The following is a 17,676-nucleotide window of genomic DNA, read 5'->3' as shown; positions in this document are numbered from 1 at the left end:
ATTCAATAAATACAACAAATAATAATTTAAAAATATACTTCAAGTCCAAAGCCAATTAAGAAAAGGAAGTAGAGAGAGAGATAGGGGGAAAAAAAGGGGGGAGGAGGAAGTCAGAGGAAAAGGAGAAAGTTCAAGAGGTGGAACAATGGTTTTGGTTGGGCTGTGTTTCCGAATGTACCACCCTTTGAAATTTGATCAAATGCTCTTGACCCATAAGCCCTTAGCCCTTGTTCTGATGGGGTAGCCACAGGAGTTCAGCGGCCAGGAATGATTCTCTGGGCTGTGGATCAGAGCAACTCTGGAGGCTGGCATCTGGGGGAGTGTTAGAGGCTAGTTTCCCACTCAGTCCTAAAAACCCTCTGATCTAACGCCCAGGCAGGTTTAAGAAGTAGTGCAAACTCTTAGGCAGAGAGCTCCCAGCTGCATAGTTTCACAGGTGAGTGTCCGAAGCCAGGGCCTCTGGGAGACAGGTCCCAGAGTACCCAGGGGTCCGAAGCCACTTTGGTGAATGGGATCTATGGGAGAAGACAGGAGAGGCCAGGGCACAGGATAAAGCTCCTGGGTAAGCCCGCGGCCAAGCTGGAAAATACTGCTGGGCAGGAAGGGGCTGCAGGGCAGGTAGTCTGGACACTGATTCAACAGCCTGCCGTCAGCCAGGGAAGGTGGCACTGAGGATGCATATGGAGCAGGACCAGGAAGATCAGGAAAGCTGAGGGAGAAAAGTGAGGAGGAAAGAGGAGGCAGCTGAGCAGCACACTCCAGGAGAAATAACCAGCAGCCCTCACAGATTTGTGATTGTCTCTTAAAAAGATTTATTTTCTCTTCTTGCCCGAATGTACAAAGGCAAAAAGAGTACAGTTTGTATGTATATATATATATTTATATATATATATATAAAAAAACAAGGAACTTGGTAATGTACACTTTACAGAAGGGAAGAATCAGGAAGACTAAAATTAAATCCAACAGAGCAATGCCAGTGGAACAAAAGCTATGAACAGCAACACTGCCCCTCCAGCCCGGGCCTCCAGCTCGCCCCAACCTGCTCCCAATGGGGGGGCTGAGCACCAAGGCAAGCGGGTGGGCTGGGGCAGGAGGGGCTGGGGACGGGGCCTGGGAGGGGCTTGATCCCAGGAGGGGCCCATGGCAGAGGATCATCGGAAAGCTTCCTGGGATGCCCTAATAATAAAACATAACAAAGGCCCAGAATTATGGGGCCAGCTAGCTGCCCAGTTGAATCTTGGGGGCATCAGAGTAGACACTGAGATGGTGGTAGGGTACATGGGATAATAAGTGGCGTGGGTGACCTCAAAGCCCGTATACAGTAACACTCTAGCCCTTCTGTAGTCTTACCCTCCCACTCCCGAGACCAAGCCCTTCCACCCCCACCTTGGAGCCTGGAGAGAAGAGGTTCAAGAAGCATCATTTCACTTCATGGGGTGCCGTCTTAACCCTTCTGCATGACCTTGAGATGTGTGGAGAGGGTGAGGTAAGAGAAGGAAATACACATGTATACATACATGTACAGGCAGGGAAAGGGGATGAGGGGAACTGGCACAGCTTAAATGAGGAAGAAGCAGATGTGAATCCTAAAGAGCAGCTCTCCAGGCCATGGCTGTCCTACCTGGGGACAAGGCTTCTTCCCTCCAGCTTCTCTGTGGGGCCTGGAGGAGCAATGTCTGTCAAAAGAACTGGGCAGGGGTAGCTCAGAGAGAGCCTTGGCCTGGTGGTCTCGGCCCTTAGCAGCCAACACTTCCAGCCTTTGCTGGGGTAAGGTGGGTGGGAATCCTTGAGTGTCTCATCCCTATGACCAGGTCATGGGTGCCACAGGTTCCCCCTCTGTGTTCTTTCTCCCCATGGAGAGAGGTTAGGGGCGGACAGCAAACCCTTCACTCAGGACTCGTTAAGGGTCTCTATTTCATCCATCAGTGCTGCTGTTCTGTGTTACTTCAGGGAGGGAAGACTGGACCTGGCAAGGATCGGGGACCAGGAGGATCAGGCGAAGGCAGTGCCATTCTGCCACTGCTCCTTTTACCTGCTCTTCTGGGCAGCTCAGCTCCTGCCTTTCAAGGGAGACTTGGATATAAGGATCAAAGAGCCAAATGTTTTTTAAGGAAAAAAAGAAAAAACTGTTCCCTTCTGCAGAACCCAAGGATGCCCTGCTAATACAGAAGCTCTTCTTCTCTGTTACAGAACAAAGTGGAAAGGGGCCATGCCTGCCTAACAGGAAAGAAAATGACTCCAAACCGTCTCTTCACAATATGTACAGAGCACGCTGTAAAAGCCAGCGCCAGATACAAAACACACAACAATATTTAAAAACAAACAGGAACAGGGATGGGCCTTGGCTCCACCCGACAGAGTCTGGGAGGGCAAAATCAGGCTGAAATTCAGGTGGGATGAAGGTGTCCACACTAACGACCTCCATGGGTAAAAGGGAAGTCACTGCTCAGAGCACTGCCTGCTGGGGCATCAGGAGGCAGAAGGACTGAATGGGGAAGGGAGGCTGCCTGGGGCCTGTTAAGAGGTCTAAATCAGTGGGGTTTTGGGGAGGGCTCAGAACCCAACTTGAACAAAAACAAGGACATGGAAACCTAGAGGAAAGGTCTATAGGTCAGAGGGGCTCCTCTTGGGCAAAAGACCCTAAGCCTCTCTAGAACAGGGCTCTGGGGATCTTGGAACGCAGCCTCCACTGGGCATTGTGCTTACTGTCTTTCATCTCCATGCCCCAAACTGTCAGAGCCAAGTCCCTGCTCTTAAATGGTCATTTTTGGCACTCTGGTCACAAACACCCATCTCTAACCTAGGTTGGTGTCTGTCAGTCTTCATCTCTCTCTCAATCCGCAAGGTCAACGAAAGACAGGAGAGGAAGAAGACAAAGGGATGATACGTCAAAAACTAAGAGCTAAAGCTCCCCACACCTTGGGGAAGAAGTGACTCCAATAAAGCTACCAAATCACTGTCACTTTCCCAGTGACACAGCATAGAGCCTGGACTGGGACTGCATTTCTAAGGAGAGCAGAGAAATGTCTCTGCCTCAAAGCACAGCTCCACTGACTACACTCTGTAGCTCCAAGGAATAATGGCTTGCATGTGTTATCCCAGGGTCTAAGGAATAGATAATCTCCCATGGTCAGTAGCCCCTAAAACAAAAAAGTGTGTTACAAAAAAACACGGCTTATATTGGCACACATGGGGTTACAGGTTGAGCTACATAAAGTCTTGTAGTTGTGTACAGAGAAATTGGGATGTATAGACTTGTGGCCCTAGATGAGGAGGATACTCAGATGGCTGCTTGGACAGGACATCTAGAAGGGCTGGGTGCTCCCAGGGCCTGCCTCCTGGCTTGCGCTCAGGTGACCTGGCAGACTCCAAAGCTCCCCATGCTGGGGGAGACTATTTTACCTGCCTGAGCCTTAAGAGCCAAGCAGTGGAAAAGAAGAGGAGAGATCAGTGTGGGGATCCCCCTGGGAAAGGCACCAAGGGGTCGGGAGGGAGGTGAGAAAAGGGCAAGGAGTGGGGGCTAAGCAGCAGCAGGGCTTAGTGGGGTTGCAGCTTCTAGTTCACAGACTCCAATTCGTGCTCCAGCTCAAGCTCTCGCCCGGAATCCCCGGGGAGCTCTGTGCTGGTGTTGGGACCCCTGGCCCTCTGCCTGAGAGGCAGCCCAAGGCCATGGTGGGGCAAATGCCTTGGTCTCCCTTTCCAGGCTGGGCTCTGAGCGTTTACATGTGCTCATGTGAGATGGGAGAAGTCTTCATGTTTGAAGACCTTGTTTTCACAACTGCAGAGAAAACAGCCCCCAATTTCTTTCCTGAGATTCTAATCCCTCCATGTGCTGCCAGTTCCCAGGGCCCAAACCACTGGGGAGATGCAGGGTCTGGTGATGGTGGTAATGATGTTGAGAGGGGTATGGCTGCTGTGCTGTCTTCAGACCTTACCCAGTGCTCGGGGGTCCCTCCCTGGGGGGCTTGGTACTGCTCCGGCAGCTGACCAGGGGCTTGGGGAACAGACCAGTGACTTCTCTGGGCTGAGGCCCTGTTCCCCTGGTTGCTCCCCGTGCCTTCACCTCCACAGAGGCCACAACAGTCACTACTGTGGCCAAGAGAATAAATATTTTTGCTAAGTACCGGCTCTCCAGCTCCTGAGGAAGAGGGAGGGTCAGGGAGTCCGGGGGTCTGGTGGAGGCGAGATAACCAAGGGTCTGCCTTCAGTCATGGTGGGAACGGCAAACAGGATGATCAATACCATTTAACTGATGTCTAAATGGCACCTCCAGCACCTCCTTGGGTGAGCCAGTCTGGGCCCGTGAAGCTGACTTTATCCGGGCACTTGGTGTTCTTTCTGCAAGGGAAACATGGACAGATAACCAGGCATTCAGCCCGCTGGTAAAAAGAACCACAGGGTGGTGCTCCAAGAAAATGAACTGCAGAGGAGGCCAGTCCTGGTCGCTAGGGAAGACGTGTTCCACAGCTCCTCTCAGAGGCAGATGGCTTCATGGGAGACTTATACAAGAGGCTTGCCCAGGGTTCCGCCATTTCCAGACCACAGCCCACAGAGCTATCCTTCACCGTGGCTCTGCAGGGATTCTGTGATCCAGGTATCACCTATCCCTGCTCTCTAGGTGTTGCCCCAAATTAAAAAGTTACTTACCATTCTCACCTCCGGGGGGGTGGGTAGAGTGAAGGAGTGGAGCCTTGCTGGCTGGCAACAATGGCTGTAGAAGAAAGCCCTGAGTGAGAAGGAGGATGTGTTAGTGTGGCACTCCCAGACCCTCCCCTTAAGCACTCTCCCTTTTTGCCAGCTGAGTGGGTATTGGGAAGAGCTTCTCCTTAAATTCCTAGCTCCACTGCGTTCTGGGGTGCTGACAGAAGAAAATCTGATACTTGGATAGATATAGCGGCTCGGGATAGATAGTCAGGCTCTGTTTTTCAGTTGCTTGTTACTCTTTGGCTGTGGGAACACCTGCTCCTTATTCTTCTGAATATCAAAGCCAATTTTCCGGAGGAGTTTGAGAATCCCCAAGCTCCAAGGGATGAAACAAATGTCATGATTTTATTGATTGTCTGCAGGAGGCTAGGACTATGGACAGATGAGACGCTCAAGGGAAAAAAAGGGGGGGGCGGTTCTTGCCAGGGGCCCCCTGCTGTGGGCAGTGCTACTGGGATGGAGTAGAAAGGATAGGAAGTGGGGAAGTGAGGCTTACCTGCTGCATAGGGTAAGTTGTACTGTGCTGGGAGCAATGAGTACCCCAAGTGGTGGTGGTGGTGGTGTGTGGACATCAGGCGCTGAGAAGGGGAGGTTCGGGGCCGGTCAACACTCCTTTCACCCCCGCCTGCTCCCCCGACACTGCTACAGCTGCCACCACCCCCAACCGCCCCACAGCCTCCCCGATCTCTCTCCTGAGAAGTTTTATCACTTATCTGGAAAGGAAAGCAGACACAAAAGCTCTACTGTGAGACACATACATGAAAGCAAGATGCCCAGAGCCCACATTACAACTCCTTAAAGATGCAGGTCACCTAAGAATCAAGGAGGTGCCTGGCAGAGCTATTGTCAAGTCAGCCAAACCACACTGTGGTTAGGACTTGAACTAGTCCATCTTCTCCCAGACCCTGGATCTGGCCTTATTTGTCTCTGACAACAGTCAGTGTCACTGCACTTCCCTCACCGTGGGAGACTTGCTCTTGTAATGACTGGCATGCTGCTGCAAGAGGTCCAGGGCTTTGGACTCTGAGCTGGATTTACAACTGACACTGGGGCTGGCTCGTGCCTTGTCAGCATCTTCACCCCCTGAGACCTTGCTGCCATACGGGGAGAAAGAGTAGCTGGAAGGCAGGTAGGAACCTGGGGAAGAGAAATAAAGCAGTCAAAGAAATGGGAGAGGGAGAAGAAACTCTGCTTCAGTGATCACGCCTGGTGAGGCTCAGGCTGAGATATTTTCTACCGCAGTGTCTTCAGGCTGAGACTCAGTGTGTACTTCCTTTACTGAGCTCTAGAGGCAAACAGCTAAGGGATATTAGGAACGTGGCCCTCAGTTTCTGGGGAACCAACTTCCTTAGAGCCCCAATCTCAGATTCATCTTGGAGAGGTGATACAGTCATAGGATTTGAAAGATATTGGATATGGAGATGTCCTTGGGCTCAAATCCTTCTTCTACTTACCAGTTAGGTAACCCTGAACAAAATTAACAATTAGCTCAAATTAACCTTCTGAGCTTCAGTTTCTTGACCATCAAAATGAAGATACCAATACTTATTTCATAGGATGACAGAGAAGATTAAATAAGATAATGTACATAAATCACCTAGTCCAGTGCCTGGCACAGAGCAGGTACTCATCAAATAGAACAACTGTTTTTATATAGAAGGATTGGGGTAACAGGAGAAGGGAATACTACAGGATGAGACAATTTCCTATCTCAGTTTGAAAAGCTTAAGTGTCCTATTTAGTATTTGCCTTATAATGTCAATATCAAGCCTATTTCAGCTGCTCTCCTATAGGGAGGTGGGAGCGCCAAGAAGTGAAAGAGTCTTCCACCCCAGAAGCATCCCACATGGCTCTTCAGGCAACAGAGATCAGTGAGTAAAGTGAGCCTTTTCTTCTAACAAGTTAAAAAACACTTTAACTCCTACCTTGTGCCTCCCTCCCCAAGAACTCATGGATGGCAGTATAAAGAGTTTATCTTTCCCAGACTGAATCTTTCTAGCTGGACTTACCCCCAGTATGACTTCAAACTGCTCTTCCCCTCACCAACTGCCTCCTGACCTTACAGCTAAACACAATTTTGCAAATGAATACATGCACTCTCCTGGGTTGAATTTTATTTGTTCCATGTTTCTCTCCTGCTACAATTAAGTTGTAAGCTCCTTGAGGGGATTGAGCTAGTCTTCCGCTATTTCTTTTGTATTCCCCACAGTGCCTGTAGCACATTGCAAAATGTAGAGAGTATGTGTTTTTGTTTGTTTGTTTTTCTGGCCATGCCCCGAGGCATGTGGGATCTTAGTTCCCTGACCAAGGATTGAACCTGTACCGGCTGGGACCACCAGGGGAGTCCCTAGAGTATGTGTTTAGAAAATCCCAGCTGAGGGAAGACGGCTCTGGTAGAGAGGGGGTTTTGCCTTTAGTTATCCATAAAAATTGACTGTAGAGTCAACCCTCTAGCTGGTGCAAGGGAGGGAGAAGTGGTCCCACAGACTGTAAGTAGGGGTCATTCAAGGAGCTCAGGATTAGTGCCCACTTCACAGAAGGCCACGTTCAAATCAGAGCTGTCATCTACCTGAGCCTCAGTAACCTTAGAGCTGAGCAAGAAAACTCTGGATTCGAAATCGGTGCCTCATTTACCTTCCCATTGAATGGAACAGCAGCTGGAATTCGGTGCCGTACCTGGGTAGTTCTGCATCATCACGGCAGGCATACCCCGGTAGCTGGGGTGGTTGGGGTCATAGGACTGGCTGTAGGAGTAGCCGTGCATGTAGGGGATGTAGGACTGGTGCTGGGTGAGGGGAGAGGACACAGGCACGTGGACACCTGGTCGGGGCTCCTTGCTCCCGAGGCGGGATTCCTCAGACGTGGGCAGCTTGCAGTCACTACTTGTGCTTTCCTTCCCGTCCTCCTTGGGCACAGAGTCCTTACTCCGACTCCTTTCCTCCTTCAGTTTGCGGTCCCGCTCCTCCTTCCACCGCTCATCCTCTGACTTGATGTCTGAGTACTTAGCAGGATAAACATATGTCCACATCCGGGGCTCTGCTTCCTACAACAATCACAGAATGAGCTCTGAGCGTTTTACAGATTTCAAGCCCAATGTCCCCGTAGAAACACCAGAGCAGATACTACTAGACATCTGGGGCACAGCAGGATCTTGGCCTCTACTGACCTTTGTCTAAAATCACCTCTGGTCCCTCCTGCTTAAATGCCTGTCTCCTCCCCCCATAAAAGGAAATAAGATGTGGTGAAAGAAAGAGAAAATCCACCAGTGGGTCTTCTCTAGGTGAGAACAGGCATTCTGGGGAAAGGACTCCTTGACTAGAAGAAGCCGTTCCCTTTCCAAGGATATTTAGGTGGTTTCCCTTCTTCAGAGCAAACTCAGGGGCAGAGAGCTACAGGTGCTGCCCCGTTCAGAGGAGGGTGGTCTAACTGTGGCACAAAGAGGGAAGGGGAGACTTTCTAAGTCTGAGGAACAGAGCAAAATGTAAGACCAAGTTCTTAGTTCTAACTCTGCCTAGAAAACCTTTTTGAGAGTAACTCACTGTGAGTTGTGTACTTCTGGCCTACTTTAAAAAACGGAGAGACCACCATTAACTCATTCCATAGGAACCACACAGTGGAAGAAACACTGGACGAGGAATCACTAGATACCTGGGTTCCAGTTCTGGCTCTGCCAGTTAAGTCTCAAGTAATTCCAGACAAATCAAGCTAACTTGCCTGGGCCTCTCTTGTCAAATGCGAAAAACACCTTTTACTGGTGTAAAAAGTGCTTTTTAAAAAAAAAATGTTAGGGCTTCCCTGGTGGCGCAGTGGTTAAGAATCCGCCTGCCAACACAGAGGACACAGGTTCGAGCCCCGGTCCGGGAAGATCCCACGTGCCATGAAGCAACTAAGCCCGTGCGCCACAACTACTGAGCCTGCGCTCTACAGCCCACGTGCCACAACTACTGAAGCCCGCGCACCTAGAGCCCGTGCTCCGCAACAAGAGAAGCCACCGCAATGAGAAGCCCGCGCACTGCAACGAAGAGTAGACCCCGCTCGATGCAACTAGAGAAAGCCCACGTGCAGCAACGAAGACCCAACGCAGCCAAAGATAAATAAGAAACAAACAAAAAAAGTTAAAATGATTTACCAAAGTAAAGAATCCGTAAAATTATAGATTTATTCTGCAAATCTGTATTCTGTTGATTCCCTACAAAAGGACAGCCCTGATTTGTGAGAAAGACAGAAAAACTATCAAACGGTATTTCTATTTCCTTCCAGAACAGTTACCTGTCGGTACCAGAGTATTGGATCCACCTCTGCCTGTCGGCCACACTCGGCACCTGTCTTCGCCTCAGAGGCCTCCTTGCCTAGGTGGCTGGCCTCACTCAGCTTTACTTTAAGTCCTTCCGGGGCCTGGGTGGGGAGCTTGGAAGAGTCATCCAACTTGGGAATAATGACTGATTTGGCAGGGTCAGCCCCTTGCTCCTTGGCCTTCCCGGGTCCTGACTTCACCAGGTCTGTCAGGCTGGGGGCCTTGGTGAGACTTGGTGGAACTGACGGCTTTTGCTTCCATTCTTCCTTGAGTGCTGCCTCCCGCTCCTTCAGGCCCATCTCTGCCTTCTTATCCAGTCCCCGCTGCTGCTGCTCCAAGCTCTGCCGTTTCTGCTGTTCTTCATACTGCTGCCGGTAGGCTGTGTTAGTGCTCAGGAGGTGGGTGTGGTAGCTCTGGTCGCTGTAGCCATAGGGGGGCACATAGGCATACTGGTTGTAGTACAGGGACTGCATGTACATGTTGGGACGTTGCTGGATGACGGAGGGCTGCTGACTGGAACTGCTCAGCTCTGGTTTCTTTTCCTCACAGGCATCGTTCTTCACTTTTCCCTCTATGCTCTCAGGCTCCTCATCCTTTTTTGTCTTCAGGGCCTGGCTCTCCACTCCTGCCTGGCTGCTGGGGTTCAGAGCCCCTGGGCTGGATTGTGTGTAACTTGGAGAGTAGTAACTCTCAAAGCCTTGGTAATATGGTGAGTCTTTGCTCTGTGGCTGAGGGGGGAAAAGGGTTTTCTTGGCCCCATCCTTAACCAACTGTTCAGGGTCCTTTGATTTGACGCTTTCCACTTTGCCCTCCCCATCCTCCCCTGCATCAGAGATGTCGGAGTATGCAGGGCTGTTGGTTTTGACTGAGCTGGCTTCAGCCCCATTCTGGGTCACTACATGTAAGGGGGTCATGGGCTGGGTAGGGGTAGTGCTATCTAGGCGGCTACAGCCTCCAATTGAAGGGCTGGGAGCATTGTCCGTGAAGCTGTAGATCTTGTCAGCTTCCGCCTTGATGCTAGCCAGTCGGCTCTGGTGGGGGTCTGAGGAGCCATTTAGGAGCACCTCCATCTTCATCCCATCTCCTGATGATTCCCTGAATGGGCTTTTGCCTTCTTCTGCTCGACACACCTTCCCAGGGGTCAGAGGACTTTCAAGTTCCTTTGAAGATTCCTTCTTTTTTTTGTCTTTCTTTTTCTTGTCCTTGGCTGGAGTCAAGGCAGGGTTGACTGTGAAAGGTTCTCCCATCACAGTGGGCTTGGGCTGAATGGGCTTCAGCTGGGGGCTGTTGGGCATGGCCTGGACCACTGTGGTGGTCAAGCCTGAGGAGGAGCCTGGGCTTGCTGCTGTGAAGGTGGCTGTCTGGAAGGTGTAAATCTGCTGTGGGGGGATGGCAGGGGCAATGGGCCGGGCTGACTTTAAACTTTTGGAAGGAATCTTTTCAGGTTTCAAACTAGAGGGCTTTTTACATTTTTCTTTTTCCATACACTTCCTTTCCAAAGACTCAAAGGCGTCATTGCTTGTTTCATCCATTACTGAGGGTCCATCATCAGAGCCATCATTGGATAAGGCCCCGAGATCTGGGTCCCCTTCCCCACTCAACTTTTTCTTACAGAGGCCTTTTGTGCTGAATTTGCTTGAAGGAGAAGGGCTATGGGGCTCTATGAGCCGAACTTTGGGGGTAGCGGAGCGGGCAGGGGACAAGGAACCTTTTTGTGAGACAGATGCACCATTGCAGCTCCCGAGGTCTGCATGTAGGGTGGGCTCCTCTCCGTACTCACTGTCTCCATCTGCTTCTGGCTTGCTGTCGTCATCTGTATGGGCATGAGCTTGGTGGTACTTAAGTCCATTGATGTGCTTGTACTTTTTGTTGCAGTTTGGGTGGGGACAGTCAATCAGGACTGGGGAAGGACAATTTCTGTCTAGAACAGTGGGTTCCACTTTGGTCCCAGGGAGGGGGCCAGTGGCTGAGCCCATGGAATTAGTACGGACACGCTTGCTCCCTTTGGAGTCCTCTGAGCTAGAATTCAGCTCCATGTCTGAAAGGGGTTTGTTTTTCCGCTTAGTAGCTGAGGAAGGGCTGGCCTTGACATCCTCAGAGGTGCTGCTGGCAGCTGGGCGATGTTCCGAAGAATTCTGGCTGCCCCGACGGCCTTTGCTATTGGCTCCTGCTCGGGTTTTGCTGCTACTGCTGGTCCCTTTGCTGTCAGAGGCTGTGGCTGTCTCATTGACAGGTGTGTTACTGTTGGGACGCATGCGTTTGCCTCTACCCCGACCATTGCGCATTTCCAAGTCACTGGTGGGAGAGTCACAGAACCTTGGCAAATGACAAACACGACAGGATATTATTAAGGAAAAAAGCTATCTTCAAACCAGTTTAGCTGCAGCCTCCAGAAGAACTGTCCATATGGTAACTATCATTTTCAGTGAATATGATTTATTAAAGGAACTTCTGAAAGCATGGTAACTGCATTAACTGGTGAGCTCCTAGAATGTTATCTGCATACTAACTATAAATTATTCCCCAAGATTTGGGTTCCCCTAACCCTGACAAACTGGAAATTAATATTAGGAACAAGCCGTAAAGTGCTATTCGCTGAAATATCAGTCTTACGGCCAACTGCAACTTGAAAAGGTCCTTGTGAAACCCAGACTGTCTAGTGGAGTTTATGAAACTGAAAATGTTTTCGAGTTTAAACTTCTGAGAGATAGCTACTATCAAAAAACATCATCAATGAATGCTTATTCACCTGTAGTCAGATTCTGGCCTTGGTCTCAAGGTGACTGTAGGTAGAAGCCAGAATTCAGTCATTCCAGATAAAGGCTTAAATAGGATCTTCTCACCATTCCTACCCACTGATTTATTCTTCTTGAATGCCAGATGAATATAATGCCTTCCCTTGTTTCTATAACATAACTGTCCTTTAAAAGCTGGGTGTCTTTTAAAAGCTGTCCAATTCTAACAGGATAAAGGTATAAGGAAGGGATCACTGATGAGGGTGGTTCAGGTTAACATAAGCTAAAAAGCTGTAGAGTGCTTACCTGGGGGGTGCCCAGTCATGTCGTGTGCAGTCAAGAAGTGTACCTACGTAAGTCTTGTTCCTCCATGTTACATTCACCACCAACATCCCTGAAAGACAAGAAGACTCAGATATAGACAAGAGAAATGCCGTTGGCCACTGAGAAGAGTATTTTCCAACTGAGTAGCATTCTGGCTCCAGTAGGAGGGTTTAGGGGGTGCTCTAGGTCCCAGTGGGCTTAACAGCATTAGGCTGGAATAGTTCCACGGGAACTGCCTACAACACTAACAGGGCCCCTTAGGATGGGCAATGGTTGCAAAGATTCCATGGTCCAGTTAAGGCACATTTTCCTAACTTTTAAAAAATTACACAGTATTTCAAATACACTAAAAAAATACAAAGGATAACTAAACAAAAACTCATGTACCCACCACCCAGCTCAATGGATTTATAAAATTTTGTGCTATACTTGCAACAGATTTATTTTTTAAAGAATAAAACATCATAGTTGAAAACCATTGTTTACTATATTTTCAAACTTGCCATTGATAGCATCATGCTGGGTATATAACTTACCTTTCTCACTTAACATTACAAATTTGAGATTTATCAATGTTGACATGAAGAGCTTAACCCATTTATTTTAATGGTGCTCAAGTATGTCATTGCATGATTTGACCACAATTTATACATACTGTTGATGGAAATTTAGATGTTTCTTGCACATTTTCACTCTTAAATGACATCACAGTGAACATTCCTGACATGTTCATTTTATTTAAAAATGGTTTTGAATAGATACCATAGTCACACTCCAAAATTTAAAAGGTAGCAAAAAAAAAAAAAAAAAATGCAGACAAACCCCAACATAAAATGAAGTGTCCCTCCTGTCACTGTTCTTCAGCTTTGCAGGTCCCATACTCAGAAACACCCATGGATATCCATGTACTCCTCCAGAGGTATTTTATATATTTATAAGCAAATATGTTTATACATTCTTCCTCAAATGGTAGCAATGTACACCAATGTTCCGCACATTTTCCACATAACCATATATTTTGGATCATTCCACGTGAGTAAACATAGAACTACTTCGTTCTTTTCAATGGCTGCATATGAATGATTTCAAACCGTACCAACATTTATTTATCCAGTCCCCTGTTGATGAACATTTAGGTTGCTTCATTCTTCTGCTGTTACAAATAACGCTGAATAAATAACCTAGTACAAATGTCTTATCTTACATATCACAGAATATATCTGTAAGATAAATTCCTATAAGTAAAACTGCTAATCACAGAGCATTTGTATTTGGATTTTTCATAAATACTGCCAATTTGCCCTCAGAGAGGATGTACTAATTTATAAACCCACCAGTAGTTCATGAGAACACCTGTTGTCCCTTCCCTGTGGCAACACAGTATTCTCAAACTTTCTGGTTTTGCCAATCTGACTGGAGAAAAATGGTGTTTTATGTAGTTTTAATGTCATGTTTCTTATTATGAGTTTGTATAGCATTTCATTACAAGATACCATTATGAGACATTTGTATTTACCTTCTAATGAACTGTCTGTCCATATCCTTTTCTCATTTTTCTACTGAATTATAGTCTTTTTCTTATTTGTGACTGTTTATATATACCACAGTAAGCCTTTTGACTGTACTACAAATCAGATATTTCCCTCAGTTTGTCATTTGCAACAGTGGTTAATGCTATGCAGAAATTACTTTTAGGTTGTTACATTTATCAATCTTTTATGGCTTCAGAATTTTTATCATATTTCAAAAGGCTTTCCCCATTCCATCACTTTATTGTTTTTTTTCTTATGGTTTCTTCTAGTATTTTTATGGTTTGATTTTTTAATATTTTAATCTTTGATCCACCTGGAATTTAATGTGGTATAAAATGTCTGACATGGACTTTTTTTTTTTTTTTTTTGGAGGCGCCGCACAGCTTGTGGGATCTTAATTCCCCGAATAGGGATTGAATCTGGCCCTAGGCAGTGAGAGCACAGAGTCCTAACCACTGGAACTCCAGGGAATTCCTTGACATGGACTTCTAAATTTTTTTTTTTTTGCCTTAATTCTAAATTATTTTTGGTTAGTTTTACATTGAATGAAGTCAAATATATTAAGCTTTTCCTTTATTTATTTTTTTTGCGGTACGCGGGCCTCTCACTGTTGTGGCCTCTCCTGTTGCGGAGCACAGGCTCTGGCCGCACAGGCTCAGTGGCCATGGCTCATGGGCCCAGCCGCTCCGTGGCATGTGGGATCTTCCCGGACCGGGGCACGAACCCGTGTCCCCTGCATCGGCAGGCGGACTCTCAACCACTGCGCCACCAGGGAAGCCCAGCTTTTCCTTTATTGTTTGTGCTTTTTATGTCTAATCACAAGGTCATAAACATTCTACCATGAAATATTTTATAGGTATCTTTAACAAGCTAAGAATGTTTTTTACATTTTTAGTGGTAGAAAAAAATGAAAAGGAGAATAATATTTTGTCATGTGAAATTATATGAAATTCAAATACTGCTCAGAAATAAAGTTTTATTGGAATATAGCCACATTTATTCATTTGCCCATTGCCTATGCCCAATTTCACGCCTCAAGGCAGACAGAGTTGAGTATGTGTAATAGAGGCTATATGGCCCTCAAAGCCTAAAATATTTACTATTTGGCCCTTTACAGAAAAGGTTCACCAACCCCTGTTTTAGATCTTTTTTTCTAATATAAGCATTTAAGGTATAAATTTCCCTCATAGCCCACTTTAGTTGCAGTCCACAAGTTTTGATATGTTTTCATTATCATTCAGGTCAAAACATTTAGTTTCCCTGGCTTTTTTTTTTGATTCTGGATTTATTTAGAAGAGTGTTGTCAAATTTTCAACTATCTTTTTGTTCCTGATTTCTAATATAATTCTATTGTGATTAGAAAACATACTATATATGATTTCAATTCTTTTAAATTTATTGAGAATTAATTTATGGTATAAAATATGGTCTATCTTGAAGAACATCCCATGTGCACCTGAAAAGAATATTCCAAAATGTATACTCTGCAGTTGTTGGGTAACCTATAAATGACAGATCAAGTTGATTGATAATGTTTTTCAAATCTTCTATATCCTTATTAATTTTCTATCTTCTTATCAATTATACTTGCCACTTGTTCTTGCTTAATGGAACTCCTATTTGGACCTTCTAGACTAATCCTCTTATCTTTCTAGCCTATTTCCCATTTCTTTGTCTTCTGGTTGTATATTATAAGGGATTTCCTTCATCTTCTAGGCTACATACTGAAATTGTCATTTTTACCTTTTTTTTTTTTTTTTTTTTCTTTCGTTACACGGGCCTCTCACTGCTGTGGCCTCTCCCGTTGCGGAGCACAGGCTCCGGACGCACAGGCCCAGTGGCCATGGCTCACGGGCCCAGCCGCTCTGCGGCATGTGGGATCCTCCCGGACCAGGGCACGAACCTGTGTCCCCTGCATCGGCAGGCGGACTCTCAACCACTGTGCCACCAGGGAAGCCCATTTTTACCATTTTTAATTAAAAAAAAAAGTATCCTTGTTTCATGGGATACAGTATTTTATCTCTGAAGATATTTCATTATGTATTTTTTTCTCTCAATAGTCTTTTGCTCTCTCAGTAGTTTTTTTCCTCTAACTTCTTTTTTTGTTTGTTTTGTCCTACATTCTCTTGTTTTTCAGGTTTCCCTCAAAAAGTTTGGTGATCTTCGGATCTTGTTCATATTTAAATGAAAGGTAATAAAAATTGGACTGGAAGCACTATGTGTGGACCTTTCCATTAAGCCATGAATACTGGTAGAGATTTTTCCTCCTTTCCAGGACTTGTCAGATTCCCCCAGAGAAGAACTCTTTAATTTCTTACCTGCCTGCCAGTTTCTCTATGTTATATGGATTTTCACTTGGTCCTTGGTACAGCACCCTGCCTTCCTCTATGCCCAGTGTCCCTGCTCTGGTTGAAACTCTCCGAAGAGTGAACATCAGTTTTCTGTAATGGCAGAGGGGCTGTGTAGGATGGGGATAATAATGCACAGCCTTTGCTTCTTCTCTAGACCTTCAGCCAGTCTTCTGTTTTCAGCTTCACCCCATATTCCCTGTGTTCAAAGGTACTGATATTTCCAATTTCTGAATATTTCTAGAAATCTGTGGTGCAAACTCCTTATTCTTGGCTCTCCTTCCTCTCAACCTCAGGTAAACAAAGAAACAAACAAGCTTCTGTTTTTTCAGGTCTCTTAAATCAGCATTGTGCATCTGCTTTCTAGTGTCCCAAGTTTTACTGATTTATACCTGTCTGTCTTCTTTACCTTGTGAGTTTATATCTTAAAAACAAAATCCCTTTACTGACATTTGAATGGGTTTTAGGGGGAAGGTAGGAGGTAAACATGTACTTTCAATCTACCATATTTAACCAGAATACCGAATTTACTCTTTTTTTAAAAAATAAATAAATTATTTATTTTTGGCTGTGTTGGGTCTTCGTTGCTGCATGAGGGCTTTCTCTAGTTGCGATGAGCGGGGGCTGCTCTTCGTTGCAGGCTTCTCATTGCAGTGGCTTCTCTTGTTGCGGAGCACGGGCTCTAGGCGTGCGGGCTTCAGTAGTTGTGGCGTGCGGGCTCAGTAGTTGTGGCTTGTGGGCTCTAAAGCGCAGGCTCAGTAGTTGTGGTGCACGGGCTTAGTTGCTCCGCGGCATGTGGGATATTCCTGGACCAGAGGTGGAACCCGTGTCCCCTGCATTGCCAAGCGGATTCTTAACCACTGTGCCACCGGGGAAGTCTCCCTGAATTTAATTTTGTTTATCTGTTTGGTATGCAGTACTTGGAGTGTACAACCTACCTAGTTAAGTTTCTAATTAGAATTTCTCTAATTCAGGAAAGTCATTACCTGTTGTATATTAATTTACTGTCTTTCTGCCATTCTTTTTTTTTTCTAGGACTCACGTTGATCTCTCATATATTTTTTCTTTGTGTTTGATTCTTCCAATTTATAATCTTTTCTTTGACTACATGCAGCCTAGAATTTATCCAATGTATTGAGGTTTTTTTTTTTTTTTTTTTTTTGCGGTACGCGGGCCTCTCACTGATGTGACCTCTCCCGTTGCAGAGCACAGGCTCTGGACGCACAGGCCTAGCAGCCATGGCTCACGGGCCCAGCTGCTCTGTGGCATGTGGGATCTTCCCGGACCGGGGCACGAACCCGTGTCCCCTGCATCGGCAGGCGTACTCTCAACCACTGTGCCACCAGGGAAGCGCTGTATTGAGGTTTTTAAAAAATTTCAATGACTATAATATATAATTATACTTAAATGACTTTTTCTCATTTCCAAAATTTTAAACTGGTTAATTTTTCATATCTACATGACATTATTTAATTACTGGCTGTTTGGTTCACAGTTTTATTTTTTTCATAGTTTTATTTTTAAAAGAGTTTATTATTCTGTTTCTCTTTAAGAATTCTAAACATACTTATTACAGTCTTTGTACCATATGTTAATTTCATTAGGTGTGCATTCAATTCCTGATGGTTAAATTTTTAAAACTAATTTAAAATTTTTGAGATAATTATAGATTCACATACAGTTGTAAGAAATAATAAAGAGATCTCACATGCCCTTTAATGGTAACATTTTGCAAC

The 17,676-nt window shown here is 46.1% G+C and overlaps 1 protein-coding gene across 11 annotated transcripts in view; it reads right to left on the bottom strand.

The window, feature by feature from the left end:
* Positions 1-803: 803 nt before the first annotated feature.
* ZNF609 (zinc finger protein 609) overlaps positions 804-17,676 on the bottom strand; it is a 227,329-nt gene continuing 210,456 nt past the window's right edge. For 4 of the 11 annotated variants that reach the window (XR_003795802.1, XR_003795800.1, XR_003795799.1 and 1 more), the window contains 6 exons: positions 12,043-12,130; positions 8,977-11,317; positions 7,342-7,750; positions 5,669-5,844; positions 4,651-5,420; positions 804-4,341 (listed from right to left, as the gene is read on the bottom strand). Coding sequence is in view for 5 of the 11 variants with exons in the window: in XM_029236918.1 (XP_029092751.1) it covers positions 4,656-4,729; positions 5,204-5,420; positions 5,669-5,844; positions 7,342-7,750; positions 8,977-11,317; positions 12,043-12,130 (3,305 nt within the window). In the remaining 6 variants the exon portion in view is untranslated. The other 7 variants (XM_029236918.1, XM_029236919.1, XM_029236921.1 and 4 more) reach the window with 7 other exon arrangements.

This window comes from Monodon monoceros, unplaced genomic scaffold (assembly GCF_005190385.1).
Source record: "Monodon monoceros isolate NGI ecotype Baffin Bay Population unplaced genomic scaffold, NGI_Narwhal_1 Super_Scaffold_21, whole genome shotgun sequence".
In the NCBI taxonomy this organism is placed as follows: Eukaryota; Metazoa; Chordata; class Mammalia; order Artiodactyla; family Monodontidae; genus Monodon; species Monodon monoceros.
The sequence above is the reverse complement of the archived record's forward strand: the minus strand, read 5'-3'. Positions and strand labels throughout refer to the sequence as shown.